The 16,153-nt window shown below is 38.0% G+C and overlaps 1 protein-coding gene across 1 annotated transcript; it reads right to left on the bottom strand.

Moving 5' to 3' along the window:
- Positions 1-1,105: 1,105 nt before the first annotated feature.
- On the bottom strand, positions 1,106-13,947 carry POLR2M (polymerase (RNA) II (DNA directed) polypeptide M). Its single transcript, XM_004687753.2, has 4 exons — positions 13,756-13,947; positions 11,356-11,988; positions 8,575-8,776; positions 1,106-6,507 (listed from the first exon to the last, which is right to left on the bottom strand). The coding sequence occupies exons 1-4, from the start codon at positions 13,866-13,868 to the stop codon at positions 6,361-6,363; spliced, it is 1,095 nt and encodes a 364-aa protein (XP_004687810.1). The 5' UTR covers positions 13,869-13,947; the 3' UTR covers positions 1,106-6,360.
- Positions 13,948-16,153: the final 2,206 nt, after the last annotated feature.

Raw genomic sequence — 16,153 nt, forward strand, 5'->3', positions numbered from 1 at the left:
GTTCGTTCCCTCCCAGACTTGCCTGGCCCTTTCTGCCCTTTTATGGGCAGCATTTTAGTATTTGACACAGAATCTGGTGATTTTTACATTTCTTTATGGCAAAAGTCTTAGGGTTAGTTTTACATGGTGAAAATGCTGTGGCAAAGATTTACAAGTGGATCTTTGGGACACAATTAAAAAATAGACCAAGTCCATCAGTGAAAAGGGAAAATAGGGTCACACTTATAAATTTTGGGCAGCGCATAAACCATCTGTATTTCTCAAAAAAGTATAGTAAGTGAACCTAGTCGCAACAGTTGACTGGGGAAAAAAATTCTGTAGTTTCAAAATTAGAAAATAGATTTCTGGCACAGTGCTTTTTCTGTTTTTGAAAAAAGGTGTTAAGAATGATAAGAAATTAATTTAAATATAAATTTTAAAACAAAGCTTAGTCAGAACCAGCCATGCCCAGCTAGCATGGCCAGACACAGCCGCCTCCAGAAAGAAACCTCGAGAAAACAGTCTCCAGAGCCACAGACCAGGGTTGAAATTCCACCAATCGCAGCTCGACTACCGAATTTGCACCAATCCACCTAGAGCAACCTCAAGCCTAATTTGCATAACGGCTCTGCGTGAGGACTAGCCCACCTGTGCTTTGTGTATATAAACCCTCTAGGTGAGGCAATGTTGAACCCACTTGGGTGGGTTTCAGTGGGATTCTTTAGTTGTCCTCAGATAAATTCCTTTTCTTTACACCAGCGACCAGTGAGCAGGTTTAGGTTTCTTGGTTAAGAAGCGTCAATTATAAGTAAATACTCCTAAGCAAAGAGGTTGAGGTTGAAAAGGCTGGCTCTGTCAGAGTCCACTGTGCATAAAACCATAAGCTAGTCTCCACGTTTCTCTGAGCCTGTTTTCTCACAGTATGTGGAACGAGATAACTAGGTTCCCTTCCTTCCTTAAGAACTAAAGGTGCCAACTTGCGATAAGATTTGCCTCCTATAGTCAGTTTCCTAATGTATTTCATTTTCACGCTACTTAAAGTAGCTGAAGGGAGAAGACTTTTTATTATTAAAATCTAAATAATAATAGAAGGTATGGTTTCGTTTCTACACCAGCCCTAGAAAAACTAATTCAATACACATATATGTGGTAGTGATTAAAAGAACTGATATATTTACTAGCAATATTTTCAGACAAAATTTACAAGCACCAAGCTGAGTCTCCATCTTTTAAAGGCGCAATTCTATATAAAGCTGCATACCAGATTGATTTACAACTTTCATTCTTTTGCTTCAATAATGTGAAATTCTTCCATATGACGGTCTCTCCTTAGCTTTGTGTCCTAATTTCCCCTTGTCAAAATACCTTTTTAAAGAACTTCACAATTGTTCTCAGTTAATTTTAACACTAAATTAAAAGTTCATATGGTGGTGATTTTAAAGATTTTACTTCACATGCCAGAAGGTACCTCCTTAAACTGCTTCACTCATAATTGTTACCATCGTTACAATACGGTTTTCATACAGAATCTCTTTTAGACCTCAAAGTGCTCTATAAAGCCCACTTTGAAATGTTGTTCTCTCAAAACATACTCCTTACATTAGATAAGGGGTCACTGACCTCATCTTACAGTCTTAGTCATGAAAGTACATGGCTTCCCAGTGGATTCAAAGGAAATAGTGGCATTTAAATCCTAAATCTAATCATCTAATGCTATTCCAGTGGCTTTCCCTCTTTTTCACCTTTTTTTAATTCCAACTTTTCTAAAATCATCTGGGAAGTAATAGATCATATTTAATTGTTCAAGCTTTTATGCTGTGCTTTCAGAATCACTTCTGATTTGTGGTCTGGCTCTGGTTCAGTATTATCCAGCACTAGGTTTATTTCATCGGCCCAATATCAAAGCTTCCTCACTTTAGCCAGAAATTAAAATAATAGCTTTAAGTTTCCCCTCCCTGTCAAGAAGCTAGTTAATAATGCAATTTGCCACATTTTTTTAGATGACTCTACGTGCTCCCCATAAAAAGAAGGCTGGATATATGATCCTTTTATTTATGTAGCTCTTGCACTCTCAACTTTCCCTATACAGAGAATCATCCCCTCCTCCCTTATAATTTTACTTTCAGTGTTTCAAACTGTTATTCTGCCTACAAAGGTGACTGTCAGATTTTACTTCATTCTCTGACTAAAACCTATGATACCTGTATCATCTTTCCTTGAGTCTCTTCTGAAAAGTTTATGTAGCCAACTATCATGAGAGAGGTGAAGATTCTAGCAGTGGCCTATACGGTCACATAGTTCTAATGTGATTCTAAAAACAAAATATTTGAAATACAAAAACTATCACACAAATAATCAGTAAGTCAAACAGAAATGATAAATACCGCTAGAGTAACCTGAGTTCTTGCCTAGCATTAGCACTTTTTAAAGCCCAAATTCAGCCTTGATTTGTGGCATTTACATGCAAGGCCAAGTAATCCAGTGCCCAGAAATCCTGAGCACTGGGTTCTTTTCTTGGCTGCTTATTAGTGACCTTGAGCTATCTTCTCAACATACCAATTTGAGGAAATAGGTTCCAAAAGCTATCTACCCTCCATATCAACTCACAGCTCCTGACTCCCCAGGAAATGTGACATGGACTAGAGACAGATCCTATGAAAATTAAAAAAATTATTACTCTATAGATGACTATTGTATAATGAGATTAATCCCCATAATTTCCTCCACAGTTTCAAGTTAAGACCCAAACTTTAGCACTTGCATGTAAATGCCACAAATCAAGGCTGAATTTGGGCTTTAAAAACACTTGACAAGTGAATGAGTTCAAGAGTGCACATTTACTCCATCATCCTATTTTTAAACCTAAGTTTGGTATTTCAAAAATTCATTTGCTAAATCTAAATAAAAAATACACAATACTCTGGTACTCACACTAAGTTTTCTGAACTTAAACTTGTAAGCTAAAAACCCTTATTATTTGAAAGAATAAGTATGCTTAAGTTTATATCTGGCAAGTTTCCAAACTGCACTAAAGTTCCAAAGTACAGAGTTTTAGAACTGAAATTAATGACAAATATCAAACATCTCTTTGAGAATAAGTGGAAATTTGCAAAGGATGGCAAGCATTGTTGCAGCCTTAGTACACAGCTACCATAGTGTTATAATATTAGCCAAAACAGATAAGTGGAATGAAAGAGAGAACCTAGGAACTTACACAGGTATATTCAGAAGCTTAACAGATGGCAGAAATTGTACTGACTAGTACCTGACAAGTGGCCATCCAAAAAACCCTTCTTCACATAGGAATCAGACATGATGGAAATGGCAAAATTACAAAGCATTTTTAACAAAAAAGATTTCTAAAAGAAAATATCTTCACGACTTCAGGTAAGAGTCCTTAAAATAAGACAGTAAACATAAGATATACTTCCAATTAAAATTAAGAATCTGTTCACTAAAAGCTATGAAGAGAATGCAAAGTAAAACAGGGAGAAGATACTGACAATAAATGTAACTAGATTATTGTCCAAGAATATAGTCTACAAATCAGTGAGACATTAACACAACAAAAAAATGGACAAAAGATTTCAATGGGAAGTTCTCAAAAGAATTAATCCAGTAACAATAAATAAGATGTTCAATGCAATTCCTAATTAAGGGAATACAAAATTAAACCTGTCAACTATAAATAGATCACACTGACTAAAAGTCTGGCAATACCAAGTGTCGGTATTATTTACATGTTGGATGGGAGCAGGAGTATATAAAATATTAAAGATACGCATACCTTGTAATATAGCAACCAAACTCCTTATTTAACCTACAGAAATGTGTTTATGTACATGAAAATCATGCTCATTGCAGTCTGAACCCAAAAGTGAAAATATCCAAGTACCCATCACAGTAGAATAGCTAAACAGCTGGTATTCATGAAATGGCATATTACACAGCAATGAAAATGAATACAGCATACCTACATATAACATGAATCTTATATGCAATATCAAGTGGAAGGCATCAGACACAATGTCAAGTATAACTTCATTTTTGTAAGTCAAAAGCAGGCATGTTTATGTATACATAACTGATAGAACCACTTTTTAAAGAGGGGGAAGTATCACCATAAAGCCAGGATAGTAGTTACCTCTGAGAGACAAAAAGTAAGAGGTAGGTTTAATTTTAAATTTTAAACCTCTTACCAAACCCCCAATAAATCTAAGATGGACTAGAAATTACCTTTTGAATTAAGAGGTAAAAAAATGTTTTTTAAAAAATACTAAAAGAATATAAGGATTAATGTTATGCAGCTATCCTTGGGATACAGAAGGCAAGCTCCACACCCCTATGAAGTTGGACTGCCAAAGAAAACCTTCTCTACACCAAAACACAAACTGTACTAAAAGACAAATGGCACACAAAAAATATATAACACATGAAAAAAAGATATAAACATCTTAATTCATAAAGAATTTATAAGCCAATAAAAATGGCAAATTCATGAATAAGCAATAAGCAATGTTCAAAATGAACAAAAATGGAAAATGTATATTAAAAAAACCTCAATCTTCCCTAAGTAATCAAATACAAATCTTAACGCAATCCTTGCCCGTGATTATTCAATTGGCAAAGGATTTAAGTTGTTAATTTTCAATTCTAGGAGCTTGATATATTGCTATACAGACTATAGACTATATAGACTATATAAAGAGATACTATGTTGAGGTAAGAGATGAATAGCAACATCCTCAAAACTTACATACACCTGTTATAGTAAGTTATATGTTACTTACTATATTATTCCATTATGTGGTTATAATTTATAATGGGATTTTCTGCAGCTATCTAAAATGCAAAATATTTAATATGGAAAAGTTTACAATCTATAGAACAGACTATACCAATGTGCGAGTGAGTGCATTATTTAAAAAATATAAATATAGAATTATACACAGGAAAGTTAAAGGACATACACCTAAAGCTAACAGCAGCTCTTTCTGGGTGGAAGGATGGATTTAGGTGGTAGGATTACAGGAGACTGTGAGACCTTCGATATATCCAACTTTCCAAAAATACTATTTCATTCCATAAAGAACATCAAATAATTTTATGAAACTCACTAGTTTTAAAAACTAAAATCCAAGAAAATGTTAGCTCAGCCTACTTTTAATTTTGCTTTTTATTTTGGAGACCGGGGAAGAGGTATAGGAAGTCAGTGGCTACACCTGGAAATAGATGATCTAGAACTGAGTCTTTAACAGGTACATCTTACCTAAATGTATTTTCATTCAAATTTAATATATGAACAGTCTATTTTAAAGTAAGAAGCTTAATTAAGGGATAGTAAAATAGAATCATTAACATTTTGAAGTAGCTCTAATTAACGTTTTATTCTTTTAACACTTTTAAAAGCTCCAACATACTGGACAAAGAAATCTTTGATAACATAAATATTAACTTCTCTGAAGACAACCATATAATCCTTTTAAATTACATAAACATGTATTTATAGGAGACTAAGGTTTCTACCGCCTCCATAAGCCTCTTTTGAGGGGGGAAAAGCAGTATTTTTATAAATTATCAATTATAGCTTTAAGCAGCTTTGGCTGACCTATCTTATAATCAATCTTATAATGTACTGTCAGTGTACCTCTCATCTGTTACAAATTCGACGAATTCAAGTCACGCCTAACACTAGAATAGCTACTACTTTTGCTTACTTCTGTCATCCTCTACCTTATGTTACTCTGGGAAAATTTAGTCATCTGAAAGACTGCCCATCCTCCAGCATCTACTAAAAGCATTCTTTATTCCTAATCAGAAGAGAGCATCCTTTCCAAGGGAAGACAAAGGAAACAAATATTTGTTAAACAGTTTTCTGTAAGTGTCTTCCTATATTTCATGTCCAGTACCTCTGTAATCCCATACAAACATGCATAAAATTCTCTAGAATGCTCCCACATTATTCAAAATAGGAGGGAACTATATCTTTCTAATTCTTCTAGGTGGTGCCTATAAATATTTCACTGAAAGGCAGCTTGAAAGAAGTGAAAACAAGGGGAAATGCAGTTACCTGCTTTCATTTGGCTTAAAGAAAAAAATGTACTCTACTATACTAAAATATAACACCAACACACAACATACTGCAAAACTTTAATACAATTGTGGTTAAACACAATATTGAAATAATAAACTTGACAAGCACATGAAAGTTCTCTTCTGAAAGACAAATTGGGCTATTTTTTTAAAGCTATCTTTATATAGCATTATAAAATTCTCTCCTTCAACAATGTCTGACATCAATCTTGATACTTGTTAGAAAAGTGATGTAAGATGATAACATCTCAACAGGGAGAGATATAGAGGTTATCCCAATGCCCATCTTCAGAATTCATCATCAGAAGACTGACCATCATCTTCGTCCCTTACATCTCGGTATTTCCTCGAAGACTCCCCTTCTGGGTTATAGCTCTGCATCTTAATATTCAGTCTTTCAGCTAGTTTTTGTGCTGCGAGCTTGGCTTGTATCTCCTTTAAAACAAAAGGCAAAACAGAAATAACATATTCACATCTTTTCACTACAATTTTTCAATGGGAAAGTCATTTAAGCAAAATTAAAAATAAAAGAGCACTAACATTCCACTTGATGCTCTCTGCAGAGCCTGATGGCACAAAACGACAATACTGCTGAGGGCTACAGTCGTGTCACAGCTGTTTTACAGACTTCCATTCATAAACAAGAAGACCTTGAAATAACCCACCTCTACACAAGAAACAGTAATCTGTTTAGCACTAAAACAGTTACAATACACATAGCAGTTACACTACACCATGGATAGGCACCTCATGTATGTACGTACTCACACACCAACAATCTGAGCTATTATAGGGTAAATGGAAGTGATCAGGTCTTTTCTGCCCTCCTGCCAGGAGCATCAGTGAGCAAGACCTGTGGGCTCCCAGCGTGCCTGATGGCAGCTGGGAGTAGGGTATGCACGTGCAAAAGCACGGAAGCCAAGAGACAGAACATCTGAGCGTGGCAGGAGACACAAAAGAGCAGCAGAGGACCATGCAGCAGTAGAGACCAGAGAAGAGACCACAAGAAAATACCTGTGAGCCCAGAAAGAGGAAAGATTTGCAGGGGGCTTGCCAGCCTCTCACCCCCACCTGCCCTGCACCTGGCTGCCTCACTACAAATGGTGCAGAAAGATCGTTAAAAGCCTGAAAAAGCCACTGTGGGCTCCAGGACTCTCCTTTTACCTGTCTGTCCAAATCCATAGAGAACCTGCTCTGAACCTACAGCTATCAAATGTCAGAAATCACAAATGTTGTTCTTTGGATTAAATCATGACCAGTAGGCTTGAGCATTACATTTCAATGTAACAGTGAAATTTAAGAAATTAATTCTAAAATGCTGACCATAGCTCTCCAAAAGAGTCCCACAGAAATTATTACACAACAAAAAGGCCAAGTAAATATCGGACACCGGTAATGGGCTTACATACAGCCCAAGTACTCATGTTCACCCAATGGACGGCAGCTGGAAATACTCATTCCTAATTCATCTTTTCACTTTTCCCATGCTTTTTTCCATATCACTACAACTTCTTTATCTTTCTCCTTAGGCCACGAATATTACAGATATGACTAAAGCACTGTTACTAGTACTATGCTAAGAAAACTAGTTTCAAACTGAAGGGTTGAGTTCAACCTAAGACTTACAGGCAATTAAAAAACAACTTCTCAAAGCTGTACTCATAACTAGGCAATTTTAATGTACTGAAAGAAAAAAAAAACTTTTAAAAAAGGTATGTCTAGAAAATGCTAACCCATGCCAACTGAGCCACTATGAAAAAAATGGCCAATACTGTATTAACTGGTACACAATATCTGACAAAAATCTAGCTGAGCAATTCCTAGAAAGTGAAAACAGGCTGCTCTTTTCCTGGAGACGTAAATTATTACGAAGGATAAAGAACCCCTTGCTACCTATGGGCCTTACACTTATTTTTGCCCTTCCCATTATTCTGGGTACAAACTGCCAACACACAAATGTGTCAAAACACACAGCTCTATGGAGAAAGTGCCATACAATGCATTAAGTCACCAAAAATAAGAGACTCCTCTGTAATTATGCTTTAAAGTCTAATGTCTAAATGTTGGGAACATAATACTGTTCACCCATTTGTTAATATTGTATTATGGGAGATAGAAGGGTGGAGGCCACATTACTCCAATTCTCTTCGCAGACTCTAGGTTACATTTCACCACTAAAAAGTCCTCACTTTACAAGGTGACAGAAAAGCAGTAATACTGCTACCCAAACAGCACAGACTTTAAAGGATGTGAAATTCTACACCAGTCTCCTCACATTTCCTGGCATATCACCACTTTGAAACTGAAGATACCTGTGCTCATCTCCAGCATTTCTTACAGTTCCAGCAATTCTGGAATACTCTAAAACCAGAGACACACATCCATGAGCCAAGGGAAGTAAGCAATCACTTCTCTAGCACATAACCCCTTCCTCCTAGAACTAGCTGGGGTACATGTAAGCAGTAACCAACATACCGACAAGAAGCAATTAACACTAAATACCTCATAATTCTGTTTCTGCTGCTTTTGCAGTGCCAAAGATTCTTCTATGGAGAGCAGCTGTGCAGGCATGTGGTGAAGTGGTAGAAGTCGAGCTGCTGTAATATCATCAAGATGCTTCCTATCTCTGCGTCGTCTTTCTTCTATGGAAACAGGAGACCCTCTTCTCTGACAATTAGATGAATCATTTTGTTGAGAAGGTAATCTGAGGAACAGAAAATTTAAGTTATAATGACAGACTTTTTCTTTTTATAAACCCACATTCACATGTATCAAAGGCCTTAGCAGTTTTCTAAAATAAGTTTATTAACATTACATTTGCAGATAAAATCTTTTTTAATATAATTCCATTACAAATGGTATAGAAATATTAACACATTTACATTACAAATGGTGTACATTAAAAAGTGGCATAGATAAGCTGGCACCCTTATGGAGAATAATTTAACAATTCGTTCCCTGCTCTAACAGATAACAGGTATAGATAAAGCTCTTTGCCTTTTCCTTCTTTCTTCAAACCTTAGACTTGAACTGATCACCTTCTCATTTTTTTTTTAATTCAAAAAGCATTGCAAAGAGGCTTATAGTCCAGCAGAATGAAATAAACTTGTGAAGTCTGCATCGTACAATGGAACATAAAGAAGGGCCAGTTCTAATGGGAGACAAAAAAGTTGTCAGAAAAGCTTCAGAAAGAGTGAAATTTGTGTAGTCTTGGAATAAATGCCCACCATGTAAATAAGGGAAAGGCATCCCAGCAGGGGGTCAGGAACACCATGGCCACAGCACACAGAAGAACAGGAGAAAGAGGACAGAAAAGGCTGGGAAGTAGCTGGGTCCAGATGACAGTGAAGGGTTCTAGTCTGAATTACAAAGTTCAGACCTACATTGTACAACTTTCACTGACAGCAGCAATGAGGAAAAACTGGTAAAGACTATAGACCAGAACAGTGAGGAATGAATCCTTATGTTGACAGGAGGAATAATGAATAGAGTATTAGAATATTTTCTTGACTGTCAAGTCAAGAAAATATTTTACCTAGATTTTTATGGCTAGTAGATAATGGGGATGAGGGAAAAGAAAGATACCCTAGAGGGGTGAGTGGGAAAGGAGTTGATAGCACTATGAACTTAAGGAATATAGGAGAAATTCAGTTAGAAAATAGAATCTTTAACATGATAAACCCAGGGGACCAAGGAATACCTTAGTCACATTTCACAAGTAACTGACCATGCAAATCTGAAATTTTGGGGAGTTCTGGGCTAAAGATAGATGAGGGCCTGTCTCTAGCACCCAGGTGATACATAGAACCAGCCAAAACGGAACCAACGGACACTACCTCATTCTTTTCAATTCCTTCCTATTGCTCAATCCCTTCAATCCCTACGGCCTACTGAATGACTAAAGTCCAGTCTTTTCTGATTTGCCTAACAGCACATAAGGCTTTCTCTCTTAAATTTCCTAAACCCTTATATATATATCATTGTGCTCACTTATCTCCTCCCACTTTCGGCTAAAAGACAGTAATTCAGAACCAGGATCTGTATATTCTGTTGTATTTATTGACTAAATGAGGCCTATGGTTTTCTAAAATGTCTTCCTTGAAGTGAGGAAAGATAATTCACTGCACACAGGAGACTGCGTGATTCAAAAGTTACTCTCCCCCCTTTAGGTTTTTGGGTTTTTTTAAAGATTTATTTATTTATGCATACATAATTGGGGTACAAGCCAGAGGTGTGGGGGGTGAGAGGATTCACCAGAGAAAGAGTGGGGAAGCAGACCAGGCAGATTAACTGAAATACACTGCTGAGGGGAGCAGTGGGCGGGTCAAGAGAGGTCTGCCGTGCCATGTGGATCAACTCCCCAGACGGGGATTGAACTCAGTCTGCGGTGGCTGCAGGTCATGTTACAGTGCTGCACTTTAACCTGTTGTACCACCAAGGAAGGCCCTCAAAAGTTACCTTTTATTCTTACCTACATAATTAAGTAATACAGTGCTGCTTTTCTATACAGAAATGTCTGAGATTTAAAAAAATGAATAAACTTTAAAGTTTGTCTTAACAATTAAAAAATGTAGGTGTTTAGCTAGAGAAATAGCAACAAATAGTTACCTCCATTTTTTCAAAGCAGGGCAATAGTACTCCAATTTTATATCTTTCTACCTACTTATAAAGCTAAGAAGAAACCAGTTGTTAGCATAGGGCTTGAATGTCACATTTGCAACAATGACAAGTCTTCCCTCTTCCAAGAGTACTCTTAGTACAAACATGATTTTAGAATAGGATTAGTTTGCACACACTGCCTGAATGTTCTAATAACCTGTTCTCAGCTTCCTTCCCCCAAAACTGTTCATATGTAGTTTGCTTTTCCAAGTGTGTAAGCCTTAAGTCTTCATCTAGTGTCACCACAGCATCTGCTACTTAACATATGTGAGCACACACACATACTTTTGTTGAGAACGCCCATCACCTCTGTAACCGTGTTGACTTTAGATTATTATCTCACCAAATGAGGTTCTGAAAAACTTCATGTCTTTTTGTGTTTATTATGAAATATTGGTTAAATACCCTGAAATGTAATACTCCGCATGCTATTGAAACATTTTCAAATTTTTGTCTAAAAAGACTAAAGTATTTTTCAACAAGACTCCTTCCTTCCAGTCAGGCTAGTTTCTCTAGAAGATGCTCAATCCTAACTACAAGTAATTCTCATACAAAACCCACTGAACTTTAGAGCATTCGCTCTCAGTCATGACCCCGGAAAAGCCTACTTCGAAAAGTACTTACACATTAGTTTTAAATTTATGTGTTGGGGCCACTGGATTTCTGGCTCGAATTTCTAGCACTTCCATATAGTGAGGCTTCTTTTGATTCCCACTACAAAGGCCCATCAAGTTGTGGGTGCTTGTGTTTTCTCCTGAGTGGTCTTCACCTGGGTCTGCAATTGTGATCCTTTGTAACTTATCAGACAGGTTGTCAGAGTTGCTGGACTGATCTTCTGCTTTATTTGACACACAATGAGGGAGATGATGAGGGACTTCAGATGAAGAACGAGTACTGGCTCTGCTGCCAGAAGCTGGACACTGCTTCACTGTGTGCTCAACCTCTGGAGCCTCTTCCTCTCCTTTGTGAGTAAGATGCACAAGTCCCTGTTGTGAGGTTGTTTCAGGTGATTTAACGGAATCTACTGAGGAACAGCCAGGAACCAGTGAGGAAGTATCAAGTATCTGGTCAGGCTCGTGGACCTTGTCCACATCAACAACTGCAGTTGCTTTTTGCTTTAGCTTACAGTCTAAACTAACAGGATGAAACAGTTCACTTTTTCCTCTAACCTCTTCACGTTCTGCAATGGCAGCTTTCAGTTTGGCAACAGTGTCTACGATCTTTTTACCTTTGTCGGGCAATTTGCAAATGAATTTTCTGTCAAGTGGAAAAAGAACATGTGTACGTTAGACTCATGTTTTAAAATTTGAGCTATAATGGTAAAACATTATCCTCAAAGGGAGAAAGGTCAACCTTTAAACCAAAAGAAATCTGATTTCCAACTGCCCCCAAACAGAAAGTCACTATCCAGATAACTCTTTAAAAAACAAGGGGATGCAGGAAAAATAAAATTTGTCTCATCTAGTTAGATTGCAGCAAAAGCATTTTTTAAAAGCATATAGTTATTATTAAGAACATTTAAACACCAGCAATTTTTAAAGTGTTATCTCCAAAATCTTAATGAGGAGGGCAGGGTGATGGGTCTGCAAGGTTCAAACTATTTTCATTATACTAAGACATTAGTTGTTTGCACTATCATTTTCTCATTTGGGTACAGAGGAGTGTTTCAGAGGCCACTATATGTGGTATCATTGTTCTAATCATTGATGGGATGTGTCTACTTTTACAGATCTCTCACTTGTCATTCCAAATACACTGACCAATACCAGTATATACAAAACACACAAATAAGAAGTATTCCAGAGACGTTCAATAATTCTTAAAAGTATAGAGGGGTCCAATGACCAAAGTTAATTCACTGTTACAGACTGAAAAATCCATTCTCACAACCTCAAAATACTTGTCTCTACTACAAAGCTTCCAAATGATTATTTGTCCTTTTGCTGTATGGTAGAAGTTCCTATTCAGGTTCAGCTCTTCTTCAGCCACGTAATCTCAGGTTTATTCTCAGGCGTTCTTTCTTTCTCTGGTACTGTATTCATTCCCACAATTTCAATTATTAACGTCCCTCTCTGGTTGAGATTCCTGTATTTTCTCAGCCTTCTGTTCTCTCTGGAGCCCCATGACTACTTCTCCAGTTTGTTAACTAGATAGAATTAACTGATCCATGAACTCAAGTCACATAAGTAAAACTGAAGGGGGGGCTTATTCACCTCTCCCACTTTTCTTATTTTGAGTTCTCCAGACAGGTTTGAAACTTCAGTCATCTCTGTAAACTACACACTCAAATTATTCCACCAGTGGAATTGTTTTCCCAATCCCACAACTACCTTTCCAGCTAACTTTTTAAAAACCCTCTTACTGGGATACTCAGAAAACATTCTCCACTACTGCCCTCGCTCTCTTATATTTCTTCAACCCACCTTGGATCAAGTTGCTAAATAAAGCTTCCTTAAAAAATCACTTTCATGATAGTGTTTCCTTGCTAAAATCTGTAAATCTGCCAGCTGAATGGGGGTCTGATTTTCTCGGCCTAAAAAAAAAACTACTCTTTATATTATTCTATTTGCATTTCCTATGATTCGGGTAAAAACTGTAGTTAGAGATGAAACTAACAAGATACACACAATTTGTATCACAAATTTGTTTGGGGTTCGGGGCAGATTTATGATACAAACCTTCCCTTCAGGGAATCCACACGGTAAGAATAAAAATAAAAAGTGGAGTAAATAAAAAAGGAGAAACTGATAAATATTAAAAGAAAGAAAGAAAGAAATTGGTAGGCAGCTGACACGCTAAGCAGCCAGCCGTTCGGCACACGAGCCATAACCACAGGCGGCGGGTGTCTGGACAGGGCACGGCCGGCTTTTCGGCGGTGGGCCGTCCTCTGGCCCCGGGAACGCAAGGTCCCCGGCACGGGCAAGGTCACCTTCCAGGCCAGGGACGGGCTGGGGGAGGGGAAGGACGCGTTCCAGGGGCCCGAACCGAAGGAGACTGGCGGTGACTCGCAGGACCCAAGCTTACTCGTTGTGCAAAAGTCTCCCCTGGCGCTTCAACATCTCCTGCAGCTCCGCCAAACTCCGCTGCCCCAAGTCCTCGGGAGCTTGGGGCTCGAAGCCGCGGGGCAGCAAGGACATTCTGCGGGGACTGAGGATGGCGAGGCGGTGGGCACTCGGCTTCCGCGGCAGCCCCTACTGCTAGCGCCGGATCCGCGGCCGGCGGGGACTCCGGGACACGAGCGGGAGTCGCCATTTTCCCGGAAGGACAGGTCTTCTTCGAAGCGAATCGAGCTTTATTGAAACGCCGGAAACGAACACAGACAATCAGACGGAGCCAAGGGAAGGGGCGGAAGTTACAGTCGATGACGTCCGCCCCAGGCAGGGTTCGCGTTTGTCCGGGTTGTGCATTCCGAAGTTCTTTTTCTCTCTATTTCAAAAGTATTTACTGAGTGCCGCCATGACTTTAATTCATAGCAGTGTTCCATGCTGCCGTGAGGTTTATCGAGTGGTGGAGGAGGGTTGACAGTCAACACTAAGACAGCGAGATCGGATTGGGCACCAGGAAGGGTTATCTCTGAAAAATGAAATATAAATTAAAACCTGATTGATGAATTAATTGTGTATATGTGAGGCTGGGCGAGAGTGCAGGATTTGGGAACCCCTGACCTACTGTATAGTTCCTCTTGACCCAAGGCTTAGCGAAATCCTCAAAAATGTTAAAGTTGGAAGGATTTTAAAGGACCATCTTGTTAATGGGGCTCTAAGGACATTAGGAGTAAAACTTTTATTTACAGCGGTGCCAGGCATTGCAAGACATTTGGTGTCTGGTTTCCGCCTATTGGTTGCTATGGCACTTCCCAGACAATGTAACAGCACAATCCTCTCCCTTCACCTTCACCCCTGATTTTCCTCACATATGTTAATAAATCATGGTTCAAGACCTACCTCCCTGTACTTTCTTAGTTACATCCTACATACACACACACACACACACACACGCACAAGCAGACACACACAAGAAAACTTTTCCTCGCAAGTTAATAAATCTTGGTTCAAGAATTACCTCCCTGAACCTTGGTTTATGCCAACCCAAATTGTTGTGTCTTCTGAGCATAACTGTAGTGCTTACTTAGAACCTCACTATGTGAAGCATACTATGTTTCACTGTGCTATGCATGGTGATTTCTTTTTTCTTTTCTAATAAAATTGTAAGTGCAATTATGTCTGCTCTATTTGCATTTTTCTCTCTCAGTTGTTGCACACAGTAGGTAGTAAAGTGATCTCCTCTCATAATTTTCCCCTCCATATTCCTCTTTTTAAAATGTCCCTCAAATCCTTTATATTAATACTCACCATAATTACTGTGAAGATATTTTCAGTGGTATGGGATAGATTCTTTCACACACATAACTAAAGGATTCAAAATATTTGAATTCCTAACAACACCCATGCACATACCATTGTGTTATTAGGAACCAAGCCCGCTATTTGCATTCAGAATCCTTCAAAGTCAAAAGGATTCTTTTCTATTTCATCAAACAAATCAAAAAGTAAGTATTTAGAACACTGGAGAAAGGGATATAAAATGGAGAAATTTAACAGAAATAAGAGCCATGAGTTTTACAAACCACAGCAGGTAATCTGTGCTAAAGAATTCTAATAGTATAACAAAAAGCCCATCTGTTATAAAATAAATCTGTACAAATGTTTTGGGGTTTTTGTGTTTTTCAATGCTTGTTTTTAAAAATCTAAATCACTTCTCCTGTAGTGCTTAGATTAACTCCTGAGTGATAACCGCTTTCAGAGTAAACAATGATTTGCCCTGTTAGAAAAATTCAGAATGAGGAATTGAAGGGAAATTTTATCAGCACATGAGTTGCTGCCAGGAAAACTTAACCAACCCAATGCCACCAGGCTTCCCAATGACATTATTTGAGCATGACTTTAAAAGACAGCAGAATATAACTGGGAAATATTTCTATTTGTTTTCACAGAGTTGAACATAATATATTGAAGATTATAAAACTCATAATGTTAATCTTCTGCATACCCAAGCTGGTGATCTCTGTTCTCTCCCATTGGTTGAGGGAAGAATGTCACCAAAGCTGGCTGTTGTATATCTGGAATTATTGAAAAATAATAGCAGGAAAAGTATCTCCCACCCTACAGGTTCTAAATACTATATGAATTTACACATCTATCAAGAAATGGGGTTGGTCTTCCCTTTCCTTGGAGATGGACATATCTGTGATGAGAGCAAAAGTTATTTTTCCTCCAATATAGGTAATAAGCAATAATGCGGCTTCTGCCTAATATTCTTGGATACTTACTTTTGGAAAACAGCCTGCAAGCAGTTGCAGGGCCAAGCTGAGATCTCAGCCAAAAATATGTGAGGAAATGACTCCTTAGGTGTTTCTAGTCCC

The sequence above is a fragment of the Condylura cristata genome, unplaced genomic scaffold (assembly GCF_000260355.1).
Source record: "Condylura cristata isolate star-nosed mole 26May11 unplaced genomic scaffold, ConCri1.0 scaffold00023, whole genome shotgun sequence".
Classification (NCBI taxonomy): Eukaryota; Metazoa; Chordata; class Mammalia; order Eulipotyphla; family Talpidae; genus Condylura; species Condylura cristata.

Coding starts and splice junctions, on each gene's coding strand:
- POLR2M (XM_004687753.2), bottom strand. CDS start 13,868: ATGTCCTTGCTGCCCCGCGGCTTCGAGCCCCAAGCTCCCGAGGACTTG. Junction 11,989..13,755: donor GGGAGACTTTTGCACAACGA/GTAAGCTTGGGT, acceptor TCCACTTGACAG/AAAATTCATTTGCAAATTGC. Junction 8,777..11,355: donor CATAAATTTAAAACTAATGT/GTAAGTACTTTT, acceptor TCTGTTCCTCAG/ATTACCTTCTCAACAAAATG.